Source organism: Haliotis rubra, unplaced genomic scaffold (genome assembly GCF_003918875.1).
Source record: "Haliotis rubra isolate DU_JTF1 unplaced genomic scaffold, ASM391887v1 Scf137, whole genome shotgun sequence".
In the NCBI taxonomy this organism is placed as follows: Eukaryota; Metazoa; Mollusca; class Gastropoda; order Lepetellida; family Haliotidae; genus Haliotis; species Haliotis rubra.
In genome coordinates this window covers 277,244-304,523 of record NW_025765303.1, presented here as the reverse complement: position 1 = coordinate 304,523, position 27,280 = coordinate 277,244, and the positions used below count along the sequence as shown (strand labels likewise).

General features: G+C 39.5%; 2 protein-coding genes across 3 annotated transcripts; both read left to right on the top strand.

The window, feature by feature from the left end:
* The first annotated feature begins 6 nt into the window (after positions 1 to 6).
* Positions 7 to 9,447, top strand: LOC124268188. Of its 2 annotated transcripts, XM_046703212.1 has the most exons (5): positions 3,973 to 4,080; positions 4,634 to 4,738; positions 6,391 to 6,552; positions 8,153 to 8,224; positions 8,947 to 9,447. In XM_046703212.1, the coding sequence occupies exons 2-5, from the start codon at positions 4,721 to 4,723 to the stop codon at positions 9,100 to 9,102; spliced, it is 408 nt and encodes a 135-aa protein (XP_046559168.1). In that variant the 5' UTR covers positions 3,973 to 4,080; positions 4,634 to 4,720; the 3' UTR covers positions 9,103 to 9,447. The 2 variants fall into 2 exon arrangements, with proteins under 2 accessions (XP_046559167.1, XP_046559168.1); XM_046703211.1 differs by lacking the exons at positions 8,153 to 8,224; positions 8,947 to 9,447 and adding an exon at positions 7 to 1,538 and having other exon boundaries at positions 3,777 to 4,080; positions 6,391 to 6,505.
* Positions 9,448 to 15,591: 6,144 nt separating this feature from the next.
* LOC124268185 (gamma-aminobutyric acid receptor-associated protein) lies at positions 15,592 to 23,103 on the top strand. The gene is made up of 3 exons (XM_046703206.1): positions 15,592 to 15,955; positions 20,558 to 20,755; positions 22,136 to 23,103. Exons 1-3 carry the CDS (start codon positions 15,866 to 15,868, stop codon positions 22,199 to 22,201), a joined length of 354 nt encoding a protein of 117 aa, XP_046559162.1. The 5' UTR covers positions 15,592 to 15,865; the 3' UTR covers positions 22,202 to 23,103.
* Positions 23,104 to 27,280: the final 4,177 nt, after the last annotated feature.

Genomic DNA, 27,280 nt, shown 5'->3' with positions numbered 1-27,280 from the left:
GTCAGTCAGGATATTTCTGAGCCAAGTATTAAAGACATGGGGCACACGGAGAACTGTGAGATCATGGAGACTTCTGATCCATGTCATGAAGAAAAGAGTGCATGTGACTACACTGGTAAATGTGTGGTACCTGATAATGAAGGTTTGAGAGATACATATGAAGGTCAGTTACTTGAGGATATTGGTGAATGTGCATCTAGTCAGATTTCTGAATCAGTAATGTCAGAGCTCCCCAAGGACCAAACTAAAACTCACAAGTCTGTGTCTGTTGCCCACAGTGTGATGAGGTCACATGGGGAAATTGAGGGCCAAGTTCATGGTGCTAACAAATTACCAGACAGTGGTGAATGTGCTTCTAATCAGATTTCTCAATCAGTATTGTCAGAGCTCACCAAGGACCACACTGATACTCACAAGTCTGTGTGTGTTCCCCACAGTGTGGGGACATCACACGGGGCTATTAGGGACCAAGTTCATGGTGCTATCAAATTACCAGACAGTGGTGAATGTGCATCTAATCAGATTTCTCAATCAGTAATGTCAGAGCTCACCAAGGACCACACTGATACTCACAAGTCTGTGTCTGTTGCCCACAGTGTGGGAATATCACACAGGGCTATTAGGGACCAAGTACATGGTGCTATCAAATTACCGGATGATGAGATCAAGACTGAAATAATTCTAGTGGAAACAGCATCAGATGGGTTAAGACTGAAGCAATGACAGATGAGGAATTCGCCAGGCAGCTTCAGGAACAGTTTGACAAGGAAAGTGGGAGAAAATGTGTCCCAGTCGTGGAGGCAATGTCACTGAGACACAAAAGAATATGTGACACAAAGGATTTTAGTTCGCCTTTAGATTGCAAGATACCTAAAACTGCTTCTAGCAGTTGCTCAAGTTGGGTTAAAGAGGCATTGGCAGACAGAGAGCAAGTAGAGTGCAGCCAAACATCAAGTGCTTACATTGGACAATCCAGCTCAAATTTTAGTGCTTCAAAATGTGATACCCACAGATTAAATACTAGTGCTGAGAGTTCAAATTCCATGTCTGATCCCAGTACTCGTATGTCAAATCTTTATTCTCGTGATGTTTGTGCATCACAAAGCAATGTCATTAAAGTAAAAACTTCAAGAAAAGCCCTGTTTGAGCATTATCAACCTTCAGATGGAGCTACAGAAGGACATGACTCCAACACTTTTGACTATGATGCTGAGCTGGCCAGGATCCTCCAGGAGGAGGAGCTTCAGAGAAACATGGCTGATGGTGGAGGAGGATCAGCTAGTTTGATTGCAGACGCAGAATATGCCAGGACTCTCCAGCTTGAAGAGCAGAAGGCTGTGTCACAGTCTGGTGTACAGGATCCATTTCAGACGAAGCAGACAAATGTGAATTCATTAAATCCAGTCCCTGAACACATGTGTAGGTCTGTGTTTGGTGCTGGATCCAGTTCTAGGAGAAGTGAGACAGATGAGAAGTTTGACTGTCTGCCAAGGAAACCTATTGGAAGAAATACGACTGAAAAGTCTATTGCTAATCAGGTAAGTGACTTGAAACCAAACTAAGCTATTTATAGATTGAAGTGAACATAAATTTTCATAGGATGCAAAGATGTGCGATTATGACAAAATTCTTTCTAATATTGCACTGATCCATTTCAAAATGGTTAGTAGCATGTGTGGAATGACATGGGCATTGACAGAATGTTAACTGACACTGTCACAGACCCCTCAAGAACAGAAAGTTTAGAACTATCACAAAGCCTTGCAAACACCTTTCCAGTTTTGTCATATACTAAGATCAACAAGAAAGAAAGAAGTTTTAGAACTATAACACTCAAGCATCACAAGCACCAATGGCGATCAGAACAGATCGGGCGATATGTCATATTTTTCACACACCTCAAATACACACTAACAAAAAATGAATAAAACTATCACTATTACTTGCAAAAACTTTCACCTGATGGTATATTCCCCTCATAAAAATTAAAGGTGTATGTGAAGATGTTTTAGAACAATAACTAGAAACACTCAAACAACGCCCTGTAGTATTTCAATGGCAGATTAGTGATATGTCATATTTTTCACACACCTCAAATACACACTAACATTTTTTTTTAAATTATAAAACTATTACTATTACTTGCAAAACACCTTTCACTTGATGGTATATTCCCCTCATAAAAATTAAAGGTGTATGTGAAGATGTTTTTGAACACTAACTAGAAACACTCAAACAACCCTGTAGTATTTCAATGGCAGATCGTGATATGTCATATTTTTCACACACCTCAAATACACACTAACATTTTTTTTAAAATTATAAAACTATTACTATTACTTGCAAACACCTTTCACCTGATGGTATATTCCCCTCATAAAAATTGAAGGTGTATGTGAAGATGTTTTGAACACTAACTAGAAACACTCAAACAACGCTGTAGTATTTTCAATGGCAGATCAGTGATATGTCATATTTTTACACACCCTCAAATACACACTAACAATTTTTTAAATTATAAAACTATCACTATTACTTGCAAACACCTTTCACCTGATGGTATATTCCCCTCATAAAAATTGAAGGTGTATGTGAAGATGTTTTTTGAACACTAACTAGAAACACTCAAACAACTCTGTAGTATTTCAATGGCAGATCGTGATATGTCATTTAACGAAAGGTATATTTCCCTTCTAAAAATTAAGCGAATATGTGAAAGAAGTTTTTAGCGATATAAGTTAGTCTTTCTTAAACTGTGTACTGAGAATTGAAGCCAGTGAGCTACAACATGCCCACTTGAAACTTTACTACAAAGCTACTGTACTTATACTGACACTAATAACAAGTATTTGACTTAAAATGAAGTGACAGAATAGGTAACTTATCTTCTACATGTAGGTTTTCAGTTGTCCACAACACTCAGCATTATGTAATCAGCTGTTGAAAATAAACCGGGCTCAATCTTAAAACTTCGCTGCCGCCATATTGGCTGCACTGGTCCGTGGCGAGGCAGGGGCATAGCTTAGCAGCTTTCCGGTACTACTTAGGTCTCCCTGGTAGTTTTTCTAAATAATTTCAAATGATATTTAACACATTCTAAATTAACAGTGATAGATATTACTGTATACTGCTGTAGGAAATGTATGCTTTTCTATAGCATGATACAGCTCATTTCCTTCATGAATGATTGCAAATAAGTGACCAGCATTGCTCATAGTTTGGGTTCTGAAAATTCTGAACTTACCAATGTCTAACAAACTTTCTTCTAATTCCTTCTGGTCCATGATTCTTTCCGTGTCTATAAATATAATGATTATATGGTTCTGATTGGTTAGGTATCATCTCACAAACGAAAATACGAGTTGTCAGGACTTATGGTATGCTTTTTGGTTATAAGGACAATTTGAAGTCATGCATAATTTAAACTTAAGCTGTTACAAGATGTTGATAAAATAAAGTGTAAAACAAATAGGTTGTTATTCTACCTCGTCATACATTAGTTCAGAAATGCAGGTCATGATTAATATCATGAAAATGTTTTTGACATGTTGGGATGAAAACAATACAATTCTGTTGAAACCCCCTGAGACATATTTTGGAAAACATATACTGGTACTGCCAGCTATATGTGAGGGGGTATTTTGGGTAAAAAAACCTTCCTACTATACAGAATTCCTGCATCATGTGCCACGGACACAAGTAGTAGAGTAATAAGTATTGGCACTCCATCCGAAATAAAATCTACTGCATGCTAATGAATGTGTTCAATCTTTCAGTTGGCGTTGTACAGAAAGATTCAGAGTCACAAGTACTGTGGTGGTGAAGAAACAGGCTCAAACAAGTCGTCCAGATCATCCCCTGAAGTGACACCATACATCTACAGCAGATCACCCACAGCAGCAGTTGTACGTCATCCACACAAGGAAACTAGAAGGGTGCCGTCTGCCACGGTGACATCACCATGGCAACAGCCATCTGCCACATCACCATGGCAACAGCCTACAGGAACATCAGCTACTGCCAGAACACCACCCAAAGCTTGTGTAACTCCAGTGCAAAGAGTTTCAGTCACAAATCAATGTAATTATGTCTTAGCACATGATATTCACATGAAATTTGTTTCCAGGGTTGAAGGGTGTCATCCAAAACATCCTAAGCTGTCATCCAAAAGTTAATGCATCATGAACATGTGATCTGCCACAAGCAAAATCACTGTGGTTGGTGAAAGTTGCTGTTTGGTGTCATTTCCCAAATCCCCAGGAAACAGTTTGGGAAAACACCTAATCACCTAATAACTATAGTTATTATGACCTTCATTGATGTAAATCAGTTACTGAATCAAAGTTAAACTTTCATCATTACACAGTCATCTGTAAACTGGTTGAAATCAACTGCTGAGCATGGATGTGATGCTGACATACATTGGACTTTTAAACAGGGCTTTTAATTAGAATCAATGATCACAGGTTTCTGACTCTCCTAAAAGTTGAAAGAACCTCACTAATTTCCACTCAGGCTACCACATTAATGCATTGCTTCAATTGAGAATATGTGTCTCAGGAAATATGTTAATACTCCTGATACACACTAAAATACATCTTGAATAATATTCAGTCTTTTCTTCAATTTGTAGCCTCATCAACGTTCAAGAGTCTTGATGACAAGGCAACTGACAGAAAAACAGCATCAGGCATTCTTCATGAACTGAAGACCAAAGAAGATGATGATGTCATTGACAGTAAGGCATTTTGTTAAAAGTACAAAATTTGTGTATTATAATAATTGAGTGAGTGAGTTGGGTTGTACGCCACTTTCAGCAATATTCCAGCAGTATCATGGCGGGGGACACCAGAAATGGGCTTCACACATTGAATCCATGCAGGGTTTTACACAGGCTTTGAAAAAAGAGAGTCATGGTGACCCACAGTATCTATTTTGGGGAGTCATTTTCAATATTTGGGAGTCGTGAATTTTAGCATAATACTTATGTGTGTATATCAAAAAGCAGAGTTTTGCAATGATTTTATTGTGTTGTGTTAGTTAATAAATAGTATATTTTTCACTGTTCAGTTCATTCATAACAAATTCCAGTATACTGAACACATAATCAGGCTTGTGATTTATTCACTGTAACATACAGTTATTAACATGAATTGAAAGAAATATCTAAATTAATGAAAACCTCACAAAAACTATCATTGTTTCTATCAAATCGATTTTATTGACTCTGAACTGAATTCTGAGGGTCACTCATAATACTTGCGTCAAGCTTGACTCGTACGATATATTTTGAGAGTCTTTAATAAAATTGTTGCGTCAAATACGCAGGAATCCCGCGTCATGTAAAATCCATGTGGGGAATCGAACCTGGGTCTTCGGCGGGATGATAACCTACAGCAGTGAACATATAGGAGCCCCTTAACTTCAAACACAAATCTGGTTATTTATGTTTCAAATCGTCATGAACTGCTGCAAAATTGCTGATGCGGCTAAAAAAGTATTTAGTTATTCAGAAATATTGTTGGTTATGTTTTCAGACATCATACATCTTCTGTCGGCAGTGTTTACAGTATTTGCTGTAAGGTTGCAGGATGTGTCACACAGACATTGTAAATACTTGGATGATGGCTTGTGTTTAAAATAAAGATGCTTTTAATAAGTTTGTGACATGTTTTACAATTGGTCATGCAATATTTGAGAAATCAATGAATCTTCTAAAGCATCTGAACACCCAAGCATGAGGGATATATATGTTCAAAAGGCATTGGAAGTTTTGTTGTTCCATGCTCTTGGTTGTTTGGCCCCATGGGGATTCAGTGGAGGAATAAGTTCCAAGTACGCCATGCATTGCTTGTTGTAACAGCCAAATGAAGATTACCCAAGCTTTTATTAACTGGATGGACTGGTCCTATTGGTTATGTCAGGACTCTCTCACTCTTGAATTGCTTTGATTTTGAACTCAGATGCCTCATTGCCTTATTATTTCTTGAATACTACTGTTTATCATCAAAAACATTAAAATCAGACATTATAGCAGTTATGATACCTCTTTGTTCTAACGATAGTGTCAGTTGAACTTTGCTTTGCATGCTCAGTCTAAACGAAGGATGCCTGGATTCATGAACCAATTAGATGACAACATTTCCTTCATTTATATACCTTCATTTTGTGTGGTTTAACTTATACCCGTCAAAAACAAAAATAACAAACAAAAAACCATCAAAACACCAACCCCCCAAAAAAACACATAACAAAACAAAACCAAAAAAACAAAACCAAAAACAACTGAAAAATCAAAACAAAAAATACAAAACACCTGAAAAAAAGAAGACACATACACTTAAAAAGTGTCCGATGTGGAAACAGCCTGGATTGTGTGGCTGTCCCTAGTTACAGGGGTCTGCTGATGAGGAGAAGAAGACGATGGATAAGTCGTCTGTGTCACCGGTAGTGAAAAGTGTCCGATGTGGAAACTGTAAGGAGCTTGGACATCCGAGGACCCACAGTGGCTGTCCCTATTACTACAGACAGTCTGAGGTGGAGCGGAGACAGGTGGGTGGATCCTGGCAGAGGAATGGGGTGGGTGGATGTTTGAGGGTGACCCCATTACTACAGTGGGGCAGGAGAGGTGGGTTGAGCTTGGCAGTAGGGAGGTGAGTGGGTGGATGTTTGAGGGTGATCCCCTGTTACTACAGTGGGGCGAGGAGAGGTGGGATGAGCCTGGCAGTAGGGGGTGGGTGTCCCTGTTACTACAGTCTGTCTGAAGTGGAGCGGAGAGAGGTGGGTGGATCCTGGCAGAGTGAGGGGGTGGGTGGATGTGTGAGGGTGTCCCCTGTTACTATAGTCAGACACGGAGAGGTGGGTTGAGCCTGGCAGTAGAGGGTGGGTGTCCCTGTTTCTACAGTCTGTCTGAGGTGGAGCGGAGAGAGGTGGGTGGATCCTTGGAGTGGGAGGGGGTGTGTGTCCCCTGTTTCTATAGTCAGTCAGGGAGAGGTGGGTTGAGCCTGGCAGTAGGGGGTGGGTATCCCTGTTACTACAGTCTGTCTGAGGTGGGAAGAGAGAAAAGTGGGTGGATCCTGGGAGTGGGAGGGGGTGGGTGGATGCTTGACTATGTGTCCTGTTACAGTCTGTCTTAGTGGAGCGGGGAGAGGTGTGTGGATCCTAGCAGAGGGAAGGGGTGGGTGGATGTTTGAGGGTGTCCCCTGTTACTACAGTGTGGCAAGGGAGACGTGGGTTGAGCCTGGCACTAGGGGGTGGGTGTCCCTGTTACTACAGTCTGTCTGAGGTGGAGCGAGGAGAGAGGTGGGTGGATCCTGGGAGTGGGAGGGTGGGTGGATGCTTGACGATGTCTCCTGTTACGAAGTTGAGCGGGGAGAGGTGGGTAGATCCTGGGAGTGGGAGGGGGTGGGTGGATGTTTGAGGGTGTCCCCAGTTACTTCAGTGTGGCAGGGAGACGTGGGTTGAGCCTGGCAGTGGGGTGGGTGGGTGTCCCCATTTCTTCAGTCTGTCTGGGGTGGAGCAGGGAGAGGTGGGTGGATCCTAGCAGAGGGAGGGGATGGGTGGATGTTTGAGGGTGTCCCCTGTTACTACAGTGTGGCAAGGAGGACGTGGGTTGAGCCTGGCTCTAGGGGGTGGGTGTCCCTGTTACTACAGTCTGTCTGAGGTGGAGCGGAGAAAGGTGGATGGATCCCGGGAGGGTCTCCTGAGGGTGTGTGTGGATGCTTGATGATGTCTCCTGTTGGAGCGGAGAGAGGTTGATGCGGGAGAGAGGTGGGTAGATCCTGGGAATGGGAGGGGTGGGTGGATGTTTGAGGGTGTCCCCAGAAGGAGAGGATGGTGGGCGTGTGAGGGTACTACAGTGTGGCAAGGAGACGTGGGTTTCCCCATTTCTTCAGTCTGTCTGAGGTGGAGCAGGAAGAGGTAGGTTGTGACTGAAAGTCAGGGTTAGAAGAGGGAGGGCAGGGACTGGGTTGATCCTGATGACCTGTGAAGTGTTAGTGAAGAAATGGTAATTCAACACTGTTTCATGTCTGGGGTCACATTTCCCTTTAAAGCTGGCTTTTGACATTTACTGGCTGTTCATTTACAAACAATAAAAGGCATAAAGAATGTGACGCAAGTCTAGTCAAGCAAAATCAATTCTTTTCTTCAGGCTAAGGCATCAGAAAATTTGAAGAGAAGGGTCGAAAGAGCTAAAGAAAATGAAGACGCCCTAGAGTTGTTGGTGAGCTTTGCAAAGGATACAAAGTTATCCATTTACTTGACTTAAATGAACTATTTTCAATCCCACCTGTCTGCAATATGAGTCTTTTGGCACTAGTCATGAACCAAGCCAATTGTTCTGTGTTATTCTAAACCGTTCGTAAAGTGCATCAGGACAGTCAGCAGTATTTTCAGAATAAGCACATCTGTTAGTAGACAAGAGAACAGTCTGGTCTCAGGATTTTGTAATTAGCTTCTGACAGTAGTGTCATCTAGGTGCCAGACTGTGGAATATATCTAGGCATTCTGAGAGGCAAATACATGTACAGTAAATATTTCAAAATTTAAAATCAGAATTATGAATTCTGATTATTAATGTAATGATAGCTTTTTCTAATTAACGTCTGCTTGTGGTTCATTGATAAAAGGGTGCAATAAAGTAACTTTAAGCTTAATTCTACATCATTTCATGGAATGCAATATTATAATACCTTTGCATTAGGAACTATATAATTTAGAGACAAACACCAAAATTTGATCAAAATACTTCCAGTGGATTGCTATCCTTGCTTAAATGCCTGAATAATGGTAATCTAAGAGACCTGGGGCCTGATCCACAAAGCGTTTGTAATGTTACGACATGTTGTAACTGTAAACTGTATCATTGGTTTACTAATGACGTAGTGCTATGAACGCTTTGTGGATAGGTCCCAGATATAAGAAGTGTTACTTTCTGGCTTTCAGACCAGAAGTGAACAAATCCTGAAAGATCGGAAGCAGACCATGCTGGCTCAGATCCGAGCTGAGGCTGAGAAAGTAGAGGAAGAGTTCAATGACCAGATCCGCCAGCTGAATCAGGTGGTGAAGAGACGGGAGAAGAGAAAGAAGAAGACAACTTAATGTATTTGTTGTACCTCAGACCATGACGAGGTGGGGTAGACCCAGGTTCGATTCCCCACTTGCGTACAATGTATGATGCCCATTTCTGGTGACAGTGCTGGAATATTGCTGAAGGGGCATAAAACCTAACTCACTCACTTACCATCTAACACTTGCCTCATTTCCAACTTCCCACATCAAATATGTGGTGTTATAACTGGAATACTATTAAAAGGAGTGTCACTCACTATCTAAGGGAGTACTAGTGTGCCTGTGTTTTAGTTACTATTGTGCTGAATTGCCCAGATGGACAGTCCACCTGTAAAACTTGCAGGATTATCAACACATTTCTGCTGTTGACCTTTTTGTAGACAATGTGAAATCTGTAAGAGCTGTATTTCTTATATAAAGTCTGCATTTTGTGGTGAACCTAAGTTACAAATACACTTGTTTTGGGTTTAGACTACTTCAAAACATCAATGTGACTGGTCATTTTATGTTTAGATCCTTCAACATTTCTTTCATGGTCTATTTCTATGTGTTTTCAAACATGTGACTAGTCTCCAGTGTGGTTCATTTGGGATGGATAAGTATGATACATGTTTGTCAGTTGAGCATTAAATCTACTCATGTGTTGGGTAACTGACATGTCTTCAACAGTATTAATGGTGGAAATGGCAATTTTGAAATGGTCTTAATCTCATATTGTTGGTATATCTATCTTTGTTTCAGACACTTACAGATCTGTTTAATGGTAACAGAACACCTTAAAAAATAACTTGTCTCATAGGTGCTTGAAAAAACCCAATGCTTCTGACTGCTGAAAAAGAATTTTTGAAAGATGATTTTACCAAAGAAATATATAGGCTCTTAGCTTTAGATAGGGGACTGGTTTTACATATATAGCTGAAAATATATCTGGTCTCCATACAAAATATCCTCTTCTACCATCCCCACCCCTACCCAACACCTCATCCTCAGCCTCTAATTTTAATTGTTGTGAGCATCCGGAACAAATGAAGAAGTCTGGGATATATATTCTCTAATTTAAATCATCAAGTGCCAATTTATTGAGTCTTTTGCTGAATTTGGTAATAAAAGCATTATTGGATTTAGTTCTTGTGTTTTGCATTCATTGGTGTGTGAATGGGAATGGTGAGATTTTTGATGCCACTTTTAAAAATTCAGGCAAGGTACTGTGTACTGTGAATGTGAGATGAGCAAAAAGTGAATGTGTGATTTGTGCTGACCCATGAGTGATCACAAGGCAAACCTGGCGAGGGACATCAGAAGCATCTGCAAGCTGACTACCACTCTAATCAGCAATTTATGCTGCTTTATCAGTGCTGCTAAATACTTTGAACTTGTATTTGGGAGTCATTTCAGAAACTTTTAGCCTTAGTATACCAATAGAAAAAATAACTCTGCTTCAAATAAAGTAGTGTAAATTGTATATTGAAAAGAATATGATGTTTTTTCATTAATCTTTTATCATAAGAAGTTTGTTGACAAGACCCATACCTGGAAACAGAGGGAGAGCAACACGTGTCAGTCATGTTGTCAGTATTCAGTAGGAGGGGACCATCATTAGCATTAAAAAAGGTGAGGCAGCAGTGGCTCATTGAAGATCTCCCCTGCATGGTCAGCGGGTTCAGGTCCTGTCATTGGCATCGTTCCTTATCATCCTAGACATGTTCTGTAGGGGAGAGGTCTGGTGAAATAGCCAGGGGCGTAGCTACCATTATAAAAACGTCTAATTATGACAAAAAATACCCATAAACACGTTACCAGAACAATATGAAAATTGTAATCCCTCTATGAATCATATTGACTACAATATTCTTTGATAACAAAGCCTTACAAATAGAGTCACCATTTACAGTAAACATGTTATTCTTCATATCATAGATTTGAAAGGTGTCATTCTTTCAGTGATGTTTTTTTTTCCATCGACATGTGTGTGAATGTTTTGCTACACTCATATATGTGAATCATAACTGAAATGCAGGTATTTACAATCATTTAGAAAAAAACAAATACTCGATGCATGTTATTGTATCATTAAACCTGCTTTGGACAATGTCAAAACATATTTGCACATGAGAAAGTCACTTTTCAATCAAATGCTTTTTCTGTCTGATATAATGGTAGACTACTCTAACTTATCCTTATGATTTCAAAATATTGATAAGATAACAACATTTTGAAGTTATTAAAATCATCTAACATCAAACAATAACACTTCAGGTCTCATAAAAAATTAAGGTAGGCAAGCCCTCAATACTATCTAAATTTAAAGCTTTGCAACCAATCGGGCTTACACGAAAAAAAAATGGCTTGCTACGCGCCTGATAGCCGGCCATTGCAGTACAGCAATGTTATGTCTTTTATGACACACAATATGTGGGTTGATAGGGATTATTTTGCTGCAACATGATATTGGAACATTATCTTGAAGGATGTCATATTGGTCAGCAAAAGCTTTTCATATTTGCCATCAACAATGTAGACTCATCTCCCGTGAGTTGTGATGTCACTCCATACTGTCACACTTCCATCCCTAAACGTAACGAAAACATCATGTCCTGGGTGCAAAACCTGTAGAACCATCCGCACGAAACCAGGACTCACCTGTGAACAGACTTCTGTCCCAGTCATGTCTTTTTAACCTCAGATACTGTCATGCCACTCTAAGATGTACCTGGCCGTGGCATGGAAGCGCAATTGGGAAAACAGCACAATCATCTAGTAACGACTGACTGACTGACTGACTGAGTTTAGTTTTACGCCGCTTTTAGCAATATTCCAGCAATATCACGGCGGGGGACTGAAAAGAAATGGGCTTCACACATTCGAAAGCCCAATAATGGGGAATCGAACCTATCTCAGCGTGACAAGCCTGCGCTTTAACCACTCACCTGTTTACACCGCCCCACTAGTAACAGAAGCACCGTTTCAAAGCACTGGAAACATCAAATATCTTGTATTACGATCTGAACATGCATGGTCAAAGAACCAGAAGGTATTGGTACTATTGTCTTCCGCATACAAACGAAATGAATCGTGATAACCATGTCTGCTGAACGATCATTAGACCTAATTGTAGAATTTCCTCCTGGGCCTAGATTTTCGAAGCTCTCTTAGCGCTAAGATAGTCGTAAGTGCCGTACATTAACATTAACTTACGACTATCTTGGCGCTAAGAGAGCTTCTCAAAATCTAGGCCCTGAGTCGACATGAAAAGAAATACATACATATTGTGTAGTCAGTATTTTACATCCATTGGGTAAGAGGCGACTAACTGGATCGGGTGGTCTGAGGCTTGCTTAACTTGGTTGACACATGTCATCGTATCCCAATTGCGTAGATTGATGCTCATGCTGTTGATAACTGGAATGTCTGGTTCAGACACGATTATGTAGAGACCGCCGCCATATAGTAGCTGGATTATTGCTGAGTGCGGCGTTAAACAATAACCAAACAAAGACAAACTTCCACTGACAATATTGATATGAACGGATTGTGAACATATTTGATAATTATATACAACCAATAGATACTTTGTCAGTTTTGAAACAATTAGTAAAGTACCGCTACGCGGATACCATCTGTACATTCTGGATATAGAGTTTAGTAACCAGGCATATTCTTGGGATGTTCCAAGCCGATGTTCTGGTTTCAGAAAGGTTCAAAGCCACAATAAAATTAGAAGAAAATGCTAAATCTGCTCTCTTAAAATAAGAAACGATTCTTTAACCGGAGCGTCTGTGAGTGAGTGAGTTTAGTTTTACGCCGCACTCAGCAATATTCCAGCTATATGGCGGCGGTCTGTAAATAATCCAGTCTGGACCAGATAATCCAGTTATCAGCAGCATTAGCATCGATCCACGTAACTGTGATACGATGACATGTGTTAACCAAGTCACGAGGCCGACCACGCCATCCCGTTAGTCGCCTCTTAGGACAGGCATGGGTTACTGAAGATCAGTTCTAACCGGGTCTTCACGGGTAGGAGCGTCTGTGAGCATTGGATAAAATGGATGATATGAATATAGCTCTCATTTTCATGTTTCATTATGTGAGCAATATGAGGCAGTTGTTGAGATCATGTGTACAAGCTTTCAAGCTCATGCAGAAACACAGTCATTTTGACGTCCAGTCGGCGATAGGAAATTAGTACACTGAGTGTTGAGTGTCATGCCAGTTTAAATAAAAATATGAATGAATGTACCAACATATGATAACCTACAACAGGGATGGTGATCTTATAAAAGAGGTTGCAGTCAACAGGGATGGTGATCTTATAAAGATGAGGTGGCAGTCTTAACACAAAAGGGGTGGTGATCTTATAAAAAGGAGGTGGAGTCTTAACACAAAGGGATGGTGATCTTATAAAAGTGAGTCTTAACACAAAGGGATGGTGATCTTATGAAGGAGGTGGCAGTCTCAACAAAACGGGTGGTGATCTTATCAAAACGTGGTGTTTTTATAAAGGAGGTGGTAGTCTTAACAAAAGGGATGGTGATCTTATAAAGGAGGCGGAGATCTTAACACAAAGGGATGGTGATCTTATAAAGGAGGTGGTCAGTCTTAACACAAAGGGATGGTGATCTTATAAAGGAGGTGTCAGTCTTAACACAAAGGGATGGTGATCCTATAAAGGAGGTGGTGGTCTTAACACAACGGGATGGTGATCTTATGAAGGAGGTGGCAGTCTTAACACAAAGGGATGGTGATCTTATAAAGGAGGTGGCAGTCTTAACACAAAGGGATGGTGATCTTATAAAAGAGTTGGTAGCCTTAAAAAGGGATTGTGATCTTATAAAGGAGATAGTAGTCTTAAAAAGGGATGGTGATCTTATAAAGGAGGTAGTAGTCTAATAAAGAGGGGGTGATCTTATAAAGGAGGTGGTAGTCTTAACAAAAAGGGATGGTGATCTTATAAAGGAGGTGGTAGTCTTAACAAAAAGGGATGGTGATCTTATAAAGGAGGTGGTAGTCTTAACAAAACGGGGTGGTGGTGGTGGTGGTCTTAACAAACAAGAATGATTATCTTAACAAAAAAGAGAGTGGGGCAATTGTAACGTTTAAAAACGTAATGGTGGTTTTAACGAAATGTGTGTGAGTGACAGTTCCAACTGAGAGTATAAATGACAATTTCAGAGTTCATCACGTGAAATCTTTGCTAACGAACACATACTGACACATGAAACGAAATTGTGTACACGTGGCGGGAGTAAATGTGAAACATAAAGCTGTAAAATCTGATTTCGATAAATCTAAAATTAAATTCTGTTTGGTAGTGGCAAACATATAGGCTTAATCAAGTCACGGACAACCCCTGTTGACGGAGGCTTGGGCCTCACTCGGGAAATCACATCATAAATGTCGGCTGAGGAAGCAACCACTTCTTTTGGGAGGGACTTGTTTGGGATTGAAAAAAATCTTTGAAAACCCAAATAATTGTACTTTACTGACTGTTGAAAAAAAAAGCATTTGCCTGCACAAAAAAACCACAGTTGTAAAATTTTATTTCTGTCATTCTGCTAATAGTTACCATTTCACATACAATGACACATGTCAATAGTTCAAAGTGCAACCAATAAGAAAGCGTTGAATAACACTGAATGGAGTTGAAACACAATGATTAGCCACTGAGTTATGCTTTGTGTGGAGAAGTGTTTAACTCCGAACAATGGTTGTCCTGACCCGCAACACTGGCAACATAGTGATAAATATTGTAAGCTTTGACGTAACTGTTTGTGGCGTCATTACAGCTATTCACGTGCTCCTGTCAAAGGCGTAAACAATGGTTGTTGACAGAGTAAGTAAAATACACGTGTGTTGATGATCGGGGATTACACAATATTGAATCACGTCATAAACTGCTTACTGAGTCAATGATATCATGTGCAGATATATAGTTAATAGTGAGTAAATTTCGGTTAAATCAATGCTGTTTGAAATCTGTATTTACAATAATTAATTTTGTTTGAACCCATCTTAATTAACAAATCGTCAGCTGGAAAGGTTGAATATATTTTGAAATACGAACGCTTTCGATCTTACAAATACACGTTTTACAGGTATCTAAGACGTTACTATTTGGGATGATACTGTGTTTTAACGTAACAGTCACTAACAACAGGGGAAGGAAGTTTGAACCTTCGTGACCTTGTCGCCTATCCCTAGATTCTTGAGCGGGTGTGTATGTTTATTTTGTGGTATTCATATGTCGCGGACTCTGTCACCTTCACGGGACTAAATAAGTTTCAGTCCTTTGCTATTTCAAACATTATCCTGGGCACGTCAAGAAAATATAATTTATTTTCTACCAAGTACTTAGAATGTCGCGGTAGACAAAGGACACGTATGTATGTACGATCTATCATGACAGAATTGCAGGCGATTGGTGCAATATGCACGTGGTTATATGTTTTGATGCTATAAATAACATCAAACGTCATTGGGTTTTCCTTTACGCCAGGTCACGTGACTGTGTAACAATCCTCGTGACAGTGAATAAATACAACATTGAAAACTTACAGGAAAGCTGGGATATATTCTTTCCGGGTCCAGACGACTTTATACATACCAAGTATTGACAATATTGTTTATGTGAGAGCAATTTATCATCGATTTGTACGTAAAAGCATACATTTATATCTGACCTATTTGCCGCTGCGCAGTAGGCTTTGTGTTTACATCAGCAAAGTCGCCATCTTGTCAGGTTGGAAACAAGCATAATCACAACAGTTGTATTTCAACATTTACAACGATCACAATGAAGTGGCAGTACAAAGAGGAGCATCCATTTGAGAAGAGGCGGGCCGAGGGGGAGAAAATCAGGAAGAAGTATCCTGACCGTGTCCCAGTAAGTAGCAGAGACGTAAAATAGGGGCAAGATCTACTTCCCTTTCCAAATACGAAAACAAACAGCTGACCAAGAATAATGGAGTCTGTGTTGTGGTGTAACCAGTCTATCGTTGTTTGTTTTCGCTCGGTCATTTTCCTCATCTCACCCAAAGTTTCATTATTTGATGAATACATTTCACTTTGGTGAGGGATCTGCCAAATCAATACAATAATGAAAGTCGATTCGGCCATTTTTGTTTTCTTTTTCTGCTCAAAATGAAAGGAGCAATCAGACAAGTCAGTTTACGTCTCTAAAAGCATTTCCTCAACAAAAACAAAACAATCATCAAACCTTTTCCACCCGAATGCTTAAATCGATGTAAAGTTTATGACGATTGGTGAACAAACACTGATTACGTCATAAATGTCAGTGAACTGTCTTATGGATTCTGTGACCCATTGACATTGCATTCGTTGATACTCAGTATACCTAGCATGAAAGGTAACCGTAGCACATTTCTTTGCTTTGTTTGTGCCATTCTGGGTGTTCTGCAAAATACATAATGTTTGTTCAGTTGGGGTTGCCATGTTTTCACCATGTAGGCTAAATGGGAGCAAGATGTTTGCATTTACAATACTTGGGTATTATAGTGTATATAATTTATAGATATGTTTTGTAGATTCAAATCTCATTCAGAAAAAATGAATAGAGGAATTGTTTGTGACAAGTTGTAAAGATTACCTTCTACCCACCCCATGTACAAAGGGATTTATGCATGCCAGTGCAACAACATATTGTTCTCTACAAAATCTTTGAACTCCTATACAATGAAAGGGACACCTGCACTTTACGGGTCCCTGCACCCGGAAGTAGAAATGTATTGTATATAGCTCGCACTTTGCGCTGAACGCATGTTTCTGCCTTTGGCAGTAAGTGACGCATGCAGCGCGTCTTATATATAGAGAAGTACGCGAGAGCGGGCTGATCTCCGTAAGGAGACATTTTAGATGAAATTAGAGGTCATTTTCGTGTTTACTGGCAAAAGTTTAATTTAAAACTTCGTCTGAAAGATGATAGTTTTAAACACGAATTTTAGTAATACTCCAAAACATCAATCCAATCGTTAGTAATCAAGGAGAAATCCCGATGACATACCTTTTCTCTAATTGGTCAATTGTGGATGCACGTGTTGAATGTTCCAAATAAGGTAGTGGGTTACTACGACTGCCACAACTTTAACGCGCACGGTCGGTGAGTTGTATTTTGCTTGTCGCTTGATTTCAATCTTGTTTATTTGACTTGCTTAGCTATGGCTGTGAGGAGAATAGTGTATGACGATTTGTATGAGTTGTGTAGAGATGAGAGAAAGTTGATGGATTGGTTGGAAGTGTTTGGTTTGATTGGAAATAACAGTGGGAAGTGTGTAAAGTGTGACAGTGGGAGTATGGGAAACCAAAAGGATTCGAATTGGAGTGAGGGTTATGTGTGGCGTTGCTCAAATAAAAAATGCTATTATAAAATTGTAGCAAGGTGTTGGTTTTTTAAGTCTCATTTGTCCGTTAGTGAAATTATGAAATTGACGTTTTATTGGGTTTATCAAGTGAGAGAGAATTTTGTGAAAGTGCAGTTGCAGGTGGGCCAGGGATTGAAGTGGAGATTGATGAGAGTAAGTTTGGGAAGCGCAAGTTTCACAGAGGAAGGCGAGTGGATGTTGTTTGGGGGTATCGAGAAAGAAAGTAACAGGATGTTTTTGGCAGCGTGATCATGGTGATGCGGATACCCTTTTGAGTGTGTTAAGAAAGTGGGTGCAACAGGGATCGATAATTCATTCTGATTGTTGGTAGTGGTGGTCCAATTGATTGAAATAATCGAAGATTGGTCGTAATGACTAAACGACTAAGCAATCGATCACTTTTGTCATAATCGAACACAAACAATTTTGGAACACTTGTTTGCATTGACAATATTTATCACAAGGTTGGTTTTGTTTGTTGCGTTTCATAAGCACTACAAGCTCGTTCCAAGTCATGATTAAAATTTATCTTGAAGACTCCAGGAAATTTATGTTCCTAATATATTAGTCATCCTTAAAGACATGATATTTGCCAAAACAACCGAAAGAACTACGTTTTTTTCTTTATTTTGTGTACATTAACAAACATAACCAGGACAATTTGATAAATAACGCTAACCAACTATTTTCGATGATTGATCAGTTGTAATGAACCAGTCATCAATTATAAGATTTTTAACCAATTCCCAACACTAATTGTTGGAAGGCGTATGCTAGACTGAATGAGATGGGATAGGAGCATGTGACAGTGAATCATAGTAAGGAATTTGTGAATGCCCTATTCCACTGGTCTAAAAACTTATTGCAACATCAACATATCATTTCCTCGACGAAAAGTAGGCATTTTCTCCAAAATCATCGGCAATCTTACCCACTTGTCGACCATAGATGACCTTGACATTCAAATATGCATGCCTGTACCGATCAATTAACCAGTAAAAATACTGCACCAATATCACATTACTGATGACATAAATATGTTGAATTTAATGTAAACAAGGTGGAAATGTATGGAAATCCTTTTTTTGTTGAGTGCCTCTGATTCTACAAATGATATGGATGAACATTTTCTTGTCCTCTGAATGTATTGTTGATAAATGCAGAATAGTTTCTTGATGTAATACTTGTGTATTGTTTGGCAGGTAAACATGTCTGAACTTGATACTAATGTGTCCAGTGGCACACAGTATTTGGCTGACAGGTTTCGTTCTCTACATTTTCAAGGCTTATGACATGGGAAGTCACTTGTATATATTTGTAAATGTTTATGTTATTTGTCAGCGGTGTTTTCTAAATTCTTTAGAAGATAGTTGTCTTATGATAGTATTGAGATTGCAGGCAATGCCATGAACATGAATGATGTGATAATTGACACTCTTATAAGACCATACTCTGTGTGTTTATTCTGTAGTCATGGATACAGGAAACAGTTTGGTGTTTTTCCATGCAATGATGATGGACCTTGTCTGGATGGTGGTGAATGTGACATGCAGACAGGCTTGATTTAAGAGATGTTGACCTACTTGCACCAGGTGCAACCAAAGATAAAAGCCTAGTTGCACCAGCCAAATTCCAATTGCACTGCCTTTATTGCATTTTCCTAAGAAAAGATTCATTGATTAGGCCAATAAATTCTCATGCTTTCTTGTCATTTGTATATGTCTGGTCTGATTTAATTGAGCATTTCTAAAAATTCAAGCATTTGGGGGAAATCTATAAATGTTTTATTTTCATTTTTTGCTATCCATTATGCTAACTTGAAAAAAAATTTCATGGTGTCAATGTGATTTTCCTGCATTCTGTGTTTTCCAATGGCAAGACTGATTTATTTTTGCTTAGTTGTGCTTATTTCTGGTGTCCTCCGCCGTGATATTGCTGGAATATTGCTAATATCGGTGTAAAACCCAACTCACTCACTCACTTAAAATGATGTGAGAGGTTTCAGTGCACATAAACATATTTCCGGTGATATAGCACCCATGAAACCATAGCAACACGGCCACACAGCTGATCCCTGTTTACAAGAGCTGTCATAGCCGAGAGGGGTCTATAAATAGCAATGTTTCGGTGTCCTAGATATTCAAAGTTTAGGGACCGTTCATAATTTATGGCTAGGGGGATGATGATTCTTTTTATGGAGAAGCATGTACAATGTGAATGACCCCCCTAAAATTTATGTACAAAATAAGTGATCCTCCCTGCATGTCATGTACAAAATCAATGACCCCCTTCCCCCCATAATTTCTAAGCATAATTTTAAACATAATTTAATGTACAAAATTGCTGACCCCCATAGCTCCCAAGAACAAAATGGGTGGACCCCCCCCCCTTAAAATCATCATCACCACCCTAGCCATAAATTATGAACGGTCCCTTAGAAGAAAAATGAGTTGACATTATTATGCTTATAATGTTATATTTATTGTTGATTTATATCTCAAAAACTGACTTGCACCTGGTGCAAGTTATACTAATAACTAGTTGCACTTTGTAATATTGGGTTGCACCAGTGCAAGTAACAAAGCACTAAGTCGAGCCCTGGCAGGTATCATGTCGTCATGTGATCCCCCTGATTTGTTAATGAAACAAATATAGTAAAAGGTTTATATAAAGGTGCATATGTATCATTTTTTTGTTGTCCATAGTTCATCACTTGTTAAACTAGAGAATGACTGCCACCTTAGACTGAAATTAGAATTGAAATCATGAAGCAGGATATCACAAATGCGTTCTGTCAATTTTGTTCATATTATTTCAAAATTTCATTCAGCAGTTATAGTCAATTTTGACAAAAATGTATGTGAAGTGCTTGGTTGATCGCTTCTAATCACCATTGTTTGAAGCAAAGATGGGAATACCGTTACCCAATATCTTGGATATATTTTGATCAAATTATATTGCTGTAATTTTTATGCTGTCACAACAGATTTACTCCAGTTGGACCTCTTTTGTTTGCATATTTATGCCATGAGATAATGCGTTGGTTTGCTGTCAGTTTAGTTAAGCATGGTAACAAAATATCAGAACCGATATGTTTTCTTGCACAGGTCATTGTTGAGAAAGCCCCCAAAGCCAGAGTAGGTGATCTGGACAAAAAGAAATATCTGGTGCCATCAGATTTAACAGTTGGACAGTTCTACTTCCTCATCCGTAAACGTATCCATCTCCGCCCTGAAGATGCCCTCTTCTTCTTTGTGAACAATGTGATTCCCCCAACCAGTGCAACCATGGGAGCTCTATACCAGGTAATGGCACCATGACCACAATGTACAAAAAACCCAAATATACTGGACAATATAAGTTGGGTATATTGGTATTTTTATGATTGATATTTGATCAGTGTGACAATGAATAAATAGATCATTATTCATAATTTAAAAATTTGCATATATCCCTAACTATTTTTGTCCAGTATATGTACAAACCTACGAACAATTTTAGTTAAGATGGCCTGGAAGGCCCTGACACATTAGGCCAATTTGTCATTTGTTGTTGGAACAACTCTCCAAATCTGAAACAATTGCAGGTATATAACTGAAACTACAAAGACTGTCAGACTATTCTGTTTATGCCAATTGCCACCTCAGAAGCCAGGGCTACAGATAAGGCGCATACAGGCGTAATGTACGCCTCAAAATCAATTAAGTACGACATAATATAAGATTTCAAGCGTATCGTGTACGGACATAAATACCTTTGTACGTCTAACATTTAATTTCCGTGCGTATCGTGCAAATGGAAATCTATTTCGGATAATAAGTTTCTTTTGCGAAACACGATTTGACACATGAGGAAATCCCGACAGTAGGAATCCCTTGCGTTGCCATGCAACGATATGCGTCACTATTTTTCGATTGGCTAAAAACTACACTGTTCCTATTTATATCCAGTCAGAGCTGACATTTGCGCACATCACACGGTCGCTCAGTTATTTCTCACGCGTCTTTAAATACAAATACATGGTTGGAAATAGTGATCGATGAATCGTCCAGACAAACCACATCACCAACTCACTCGCACAAAAACATTGTCAGTACTCCTTCAAAATTCTCAGTACACCTCCACTTGCAATATGATGTGTAAGTACACTCGCACCCCCAAAAGTTATCTGGAGCCCTGGAAGCCATACTTGATTTATATTAGAAGCATTGTTAAGCTAAATGAATACAGTTTGTATAGTATTATGGATAATTTGATCCTGCTTTGATCTTGGTGATTGTTCAGTGTGGCCACCAGAATCACGAAAAAAGATGAATTTAAAGATTTTCATGTGTTTTTGAAATTAATCTTGGCTTTCATTTCTACCTGTGAAAATTCGGGTTAGAATTAATCTTCAGTAACCCATGCTTGTAAGAGGCGACTAAAGGGATCGGGTAGTCAGGCATGTTATCATATCCCCATTGTGTAGATCGATGGTCATGCTGTTGATCACTGGATTCTCTGGTCCAGATTTGATTACAGACCGCCACCACATAGCTTGTGCTTGGATGATCTGATGATATTTGCAGTTGGCAGCTGTAGCCACAAGTCCAAAGCTTAAGTCTAGCAAAATTTCAATCAGTCTTGTATACTTATTGAATAATAGATCATCTATTTATATTTATGACATAAATTTCTGTTTGCAGGAACACCACGAGGAGGACTTTTTCTTGTACATTGCCTACAGTGATGAAAGCGTCTATGGAGCATAGGGATTCTAGTTCTCTATACTTTTGTAAATATTTCTCAGCTCTCCAATATCACAGCAAATGTCAGTGTGCAAGTTGTACCATTGGAACATTTCAAGCCGCTCGTGTTCTATTTCCAGTCACAGCACTCTGCCGTTTTTGTCTCTAATATTTCCCTTTTCAAGAAAAATGTGGCCAGTATGTAACTGGTGAATTGGATTTTTTGTTTATTTTAGACACATATTTAAACTTTGTGTTTCATTTGGTTATATTTATTAAAAAATAGTCTTTAGCTAGTCTCAAATTCTTCATTTTCAAATAAATTCCCCCAAACATGGCACAGGCAGTAGTGTTGTCTTTTCTGTAAGTATTCGTGGAAATGAGTCATGATGATAGCTTGTCTCAAACTGGTGAATGTATGACTTTTGAATTATGATAAACTCATCAGTCTGCTCAACGTGATACCATAAATTAAGAAAGAAAAATCTCAAGCTCATCAATCATAAAATTAAACATTCATCAGATCTCTTCAAAGCTGTCCCCTGCAGTGATGTTGTCGGAGCCCAACACTGATATTAGCTGTGTGTACAAAGTAAGACAGAACAGTTAAATTAAGCATTAATTTGTCCCTTAACTTTGTGTTGATGTTACACATTTTATCACAACTGTAGCTTTTATTGTATTATATTGTTCATGAGTCATTTTATTGTCTTAATTGTGTACATAGTTCTATGTATGTTCTAGGGTTTGGGACTCAGTTATTAGGACAGTTTATTTAAGTTTATTAAAGGTGTTTGTGAATATGTTGTAGAAAAAAAGAGTGATGTTTGTGTTATGATTCGAGGCATTTGTATAATGGGAACATGACAATTTGCTTGTAAACCATTATAATGGTTTTAGCTTGAAATAAACTTGTTCAAATGCTATTATTTGTTACTGTGTCTAGAGCTTGTAGTGATGATTAGTTGATACCTTTGTTGAGCCAAAATACCAGTTTTGATTGAGTCTAGAGATTGTGTAGAGGTTAGTTTGTACCAGAGTAAAATTTCTTTTCACAAAACAAAATATTCCCATTGGTTAATAGTGAGTGAGTGAGTATGGTTTTGTGCCGCTTTTGGCAATATTCCAGCAATATCACGGCGGGGACATCAGAAATGGGCTTCATACATTGTACCCATGTGGGGAATCGAACCCGGGTCTTTGGCGTGACAAGATAACACTTTAACCATTAAGCTACCCCAGTGCCCCTGATGGTTTATAGAATGAGCAGATATCCACACTGTTGGGCTGCAGTGACAAACCATCATCCATGATTGACTTGCACAAGATGATCTCAGGTCTCAGAACATAATTTCTCCCACACTATAACATAATAGATGGTGTTACTGCTCAGATTGTTGGCCTTGGTCATGCATTATAACCATCTATAATACTCATTGTGGTCATAACATGATCGGACAAAATTGGGCATACTTACTGAAAGTTGAGAATCCTGGGTTAATCATGTGTTATTCCACCAGTTTATTGTGATCATTTGGGCTTGTTTGGAATAGAACGATCCTGACATATTTTAACAAATGTTGCTCAGACCAGAGAACACATTGTTGAGCTAGAATTGATATCGGGAGATAGTGATGGTAATTCAAAACAAGGAACACATTTTACCTGAATAATTGAGCATGTACAATTGTCAGCAAGTTGTGAAGAAAACAGCATGATGTATAGTCAGGGGCGGATCCAGAGGGATGGATGTGCGCACGCACGCACACACACACGAAATTAAAAACTCAGTGGAGCATTTCTCCCTAACCTTTGGTCTTCATGATTTATGTGCACCCCTCATCCAAAATCAAGGATCTGCTCCTGTATAGTCATACAGGAAGGAGAAAGAAGAGGGAAATCATTACTTCTCTCTTACGCTTTCACACACACACACACACTCGAAATGTTTGGGAACAACCATTTTATATGTATGAGCGAAGAGGAGGCTTTTTTTAACAGTCTATTTTCCCCCATCTGTATACAACAGAATGTATTTACATATCAAACAATACATTCATGGACACTATTAAAGCTGAAAAGATAATGTTTGACATTCTTCTCAACTTCTGAAATATTCTTTTCATTGACCCCTATTTATGTAACATAGCCATCATGGGTCGAGCCAGGAATTTAGAAATGAGGGGGTTCAGGGGGTTTGAACCCCCCTGAACCCCCCATTGGCTCCACCAACGCAAAAAAAAAAAATCTTCAATGTGATCTTAAGTCATTTTCAATGGATCCGCCACTGGCCATTACAGGTGTAGTTTTATTCATTTATTGTCAAGAGGTTAGTTACGGTGGTTCTTCTATTGCAGTCATGCTTTTTGGGAAACATTTCTGGCCTTAGCTCTGTTCCACAAAATGCTGACAACCAGAACTGAGGTGTGTGTTTACTTTAGATTTACTGTGTGGAGTTGTAGTGATAACACCTGAAAGTAAACCTGACCCTTGTCTTTTATTCAGGACCATTGTTCTTTTAGGATTTGTTATTGTTAGTTAAGCTTCACTCAAACAGACGTATGTGTTGATGAAACCGAACTGAGGATTAAAATATGCACCATCATGGATGAGATTGCAACATACCGACGTTCCTTATAAATACCAAGCGACGTTGAGCACACTGCGCCTTTTGATTGTAATATAGGTTATGTTTAGCTATCATACTATTCGCTCTGATGAAATATTTTTAGATGTGTTTAACCCAGTTAAAATACACCCTGAAGCCATACAAATTCGTCTTTTTCGGGTACAAAAGTAATGGCTCGTTATGTGCGTGAAACGTTGATAAAACGATGACAACGGCAACCACCTGTTGTATGATACAGTTTCGTTGATTGAGGTCAGCAACAGCGTCTACATCATGTGCTTGTTCGGCGACCTTTATCTCTCACCAACACGTGTCGAGTTATTTAGTATGACTGCAGAGACAAGGTTAGTGGACTGTGGGCGTTATCAGAGATGACAGATAGGTAAAACATGTAGGTGCAGCTATGTGGAGGTAGAGTACGTTCATATACCTGCAATCATTTACATACACATAGCATTACCAGCGAAGATCCCCGTTAGAACTGATCTTCAGCAACCTTAGCGTATGATGTGACTCACTCAATCGGGTGGTCAGGCTCGCTGTCCTCGTTGACACTTGTCTTCGTATCCCAAATGCGTAGGTTGATGCTCATGACGTTAATCACTTGATTATCTGGTCTAGGCTCCATTATCTGGAAACCGTCCTCATGCAGCTGGAATATGACTGTGGCGTTAAACAATAACCAATAAAAACAGTGGGTTGGAATGAGTGAGTAAATGTTGTTAGACGCCGCAGTCAGCAATAAGCTTGCAACTTCACGGCCGCCTGGAGATATTACTAAATTACCAAGTCTGCCTGTGTGATATTACTAAACATATGGGACAGGGGATCATTCTACCAAGTCTGTCCCTGAGTAAACGACCCGGTGTGACCAAAAGACGTTAAAATATGGCATCTTGAACAACACCACACGTCTAAGGTACATATGGGACAGGGGATCATGTGCAATACCTTTTTGTCATGCCTCCAAATCCTACAGCTTCCCCACTTCCGTTTTTTTAGAATTACGGGGGCGGCTGGCTAGCCAAGTGGTAAAGGCGTTTGCTCGTCACGCCAAAAACCCGGCTTCGATTACACACATTTTCCGAATTCCCGTCGTGATATTACTGAAGTACATGTATTAAAACCTCTCACTCACTGTTACAGTGGCATGCAACACCAGGAAGAGACAAGATTTAGAGGGACATTTGTTCTCTGCTAAACAGCTGTCAATTAGCACATGGTGGTAAGTGCTGACTCGGTGTACACAGATCTGCAACACATCATCTTTATGCTTCGTTTGGAACGCAGACCGAATTAATTCTGGTTCCAACAATTGTCATGGTAACTGGACCGAATGGAAACACATCGCCTGAGTATACACAGTTGGTTTTATGAACAGACATTTAGTGACATACTGTTTAACCTCAGTTACAGTGTAGGACCTCATCAACATTTTTGTTTAGATTCCTCATACATAAAACCCGGATCTACGCTTGTTGGCGGTGATCTGACGGATAGGGCGATTAGGTCTTGTCACTATTTGGTCCAGACTCGACTTATGAATTATTATAGTACGGGTTAAGCAACATATGGAAAACAACAACACTTGAGCAGGGTCTCTTTCTTTTCGATGGAATCTGGCAAGAAATTATTGAAGGTACAATAAAGCGTTTGGTACTTAAACTGAGTGAGTGACTACGGTTTTACGCCGCTTTTATCAATATTTCAGCAATATCAGAGCGGGGGTCACCAGAAATGGGCCTCATATGGGTTAAAGTGACTGAGTCAGTACCGTTTTACGCCGCTTTTAGCACTACACCAGAAATGGATTTCACACCCATGTGGGGAATCGAACCCGGGTCTTCCGCGTGACGAGCGAACACTTTAACCACTAGGCTACTCCACCGCCCCTGGTACTTAAAGTATCTGTCAAATGTATGCGTGTGTGTGTGCGCGCGTCTGTGTGTGTTGTGTAGGTGTATATGTTATTGTGAATTGTAATGGACAACAACTAGGAGGAACTCCCGTGGTATCTCATTACTCCCAGGTGCCATATGTAATTAGGGGCGAACTGTGTATTTCTGGATCATGAAGACACATAGAAATAGTGCACAGGTCAACATTGCTGACTTGGCAAAACTCGGTGAACAGCTGTATAAAATCACGGACCTAAAATATAAAGTGAGTGAGTTTAGTTTTACGCTGCATCTATCGGTCGTATTTAATTATCAAATATGGTCACAATCCGTTAATATTAATATTGTCAGTGGAAGTTTGTCTTTGGTTATTGTTTAACGCCGCGCTCAGCAATATTCCAGCTATATGGCGGCGGTCTGTAAATAATCGAGTCTGGATCAGACAATCCAGTGATCAACAGCATGAGCATCGATCTGCGCCATTGGGGACCGATGACATGAGTCAACCAAGTCAGCGAGCCCGACCACCCGATCCCGTAAGTCGCCTCTTACGACAAGCATGGGTTACTTAAGATC